Source organism: Trichinella spiralis, assembly GCF_000181795.1.
Source record: "Trichinella spiralis strain ISS 195 chromosome Unknown Scfld6684, whole genome shotgun sequence".
NCBI lineage: Eukaryota > Metazoa > Nematoda > Enoplea > Trichinellida > Trichinellidae > Trichinella > Trichinella spiralis.
In genome coordinates, this window is record NW_003533623.1 from 1 (window position 1) to 1,790 (window position 1,790).

Genomic DNA, 1,790 nt, shown 5'->3' on the forward strand with positions numbered 1-1,790 from the left:
GCAGTTTAGGGAAGTTTAGAACAGCTCCGGCATAGCGCGCGCTGCCCACGATGCCTCATGCAATTAAACGCATTCCAGTCGTACGCATTTGAAGGTCACAAAATTACAGTCGATTCAGATATACCACGCAATTCACATACTACAATCTACTTATCTCTAAAATCCGTAGAGTTTTTGCTACTATGTATTATAACTATCACTATCGACAAATCTAAACATCACCAAGACACTTTTACCTTTATTATATCACAAAATAAAATTTATCATACAGCAATGCACAGCCCAAAGCACTGCATAGAAGTACTCATAAATACGTATTGTGAATATTATACCAGTTTTATCAGTATTAATAAACCTTTTTTTATAAGTTTATATTTTATTGCACCACAACAAACATGAAATGTGATAGTAATAACCCAGAAAAAGCAACAAAAATGATAGGAAATAAAATAATGATTTTTATTTTTCACCATTCAACAACAACAACAATAAATAAACGATACATTTAGTAGAACAAAATGAGCATAGTGAGAACAAAACAAAACGGAAAAGATGAAACCATGTATCCTTTGTGTTTGGTAAAGAGCCATCAATGACCCGCATTAACGCTGATTCAGAAAACTATGCATAAGGGTTGTAAAAAGCATCCTACTAGCTCGATCTGCATTGTGATACTTAAAAATTTATAAAAGAAAATCATTCCTTCCACAATTTCAGCAGTACAGATGTTCATTCTTTTTAATATACGGATGAAATATGAAGAATTCACAATACTGCTACGGATGAGACGCATCGGCACATAAATGCCATCGCTGCCGTAAATGTGGAAATGCACGCAAAGGTACTGTATCACATATCACACAATTACCTTGTTACGCGTTCTCTCCGCTTATGCTGTAGTAATATCTTATTGAGTCAATCTTCGCAATGGTGGGTAGGTAAGTTCACAGGCAGCCGAAGACGATCCAAATGAGGGTCTCACCGGTGAAATGGTACACAATACACCGGTACCCCAAAGATTCCTAATTGAAATATGTGTCCCAGCCAACAAATAAATCGATGGACCCTATGCTATCTTGTATACTAGTATGATACAACAGTCACATTCAGTGTCTCTTTCACTGGGCCGAGTAGATCCATACACACTGGTTAAATCTTCATCGGTGACCGCAGCTTCTTCAAATGAGATCCGCGGCTGGCGCAGATGTCACAGGTTTCTCCACCACTATTCCATGTCGTTCCGTTGCTTAGGCCAGAACGACCACTGCCTGAGTATAGTAAGAATGTTTGCCACTGCCAGCTATGTGGCTATCAGGTGGTTGCGGGCAGCTTCTAAGATTTTTGGAATGTGACTGTGCTGAACAACCTGCAATAGTTTCATGTCTCTGGGATCTGGTACTTCCTAGATTCGGCACAGCACACCATGGGAAATCTTTACCTGGTCTTGCTGCGACCACAGGTTTCTGAACATGGAACAAATTTCGAGTGCCTACTGAAGCCATGTTTTTTCCGTTGCCCACAGTCTCATGTCAGAGCATCTGGATAATCTGGTGCTACCGCCTAATGTCATCACCGGTTCTTTGTACTATGGAGGCTACCTGTACTGTTCTGCCCATCTACGTTCATCACTTTCTCTGAAAAGCGTTGCGCTTGCGTGAGCGTTGAAATTTCCTGTTGGCAATGTGCCTTGTAAACCGCTTCTGTTGCTATTGCGCCGATAAATCGAGTAACCAAGTTTGGTCGTACAGCTTTACGCCTTAGCTTAGCCACGTCCTGGACTTATTTTTTAT

General features: G+C 40.4%; 2 protein-coding genes across 2 annotated transcripts; one reads left to right on the forward strand and one right to left on the reverse strand.

Annotated features, from left to right (window-relative positions):
- Window positions 1-518: 518 nt before the first annotated feature.
- Window positions 519-1,055, forward strand: Tsp_14655 (conserved hypothetical protein). Its single transcript, XM_003366036.1, is given in 3 exon segments — window positions 519-562; window positions 763-934; window positions 951-1,055. 3 exon segments carry the CDS (start codon window positions 519-521, stop codon window positions 1,053-1,055), a joined length of 321 nt encoding a protein of 106 aa, XP_003366084.1.
- Window positions 1,056-1,149: 94 nt separating this feature from the next.
- On the reverse strand, window positions 1,150-1,773 carry Tsp_14656 (conserved hypothetical protein; the record flags this gene model as incomplete). The annotated part of the gene is made up of 3 exons (XM_003366037.1): window positions 1,150-1,268; window positions 1,367-1,463; window positions 1,621-1,773. Coding segments are annotated over 3 exons (369 nt in total), but the record flags the coding sequence as incomplete, so codon positions are not given.
- Between the last annotated feature and the right edge of the window lie 17 nt (window positions 1,774-1,790).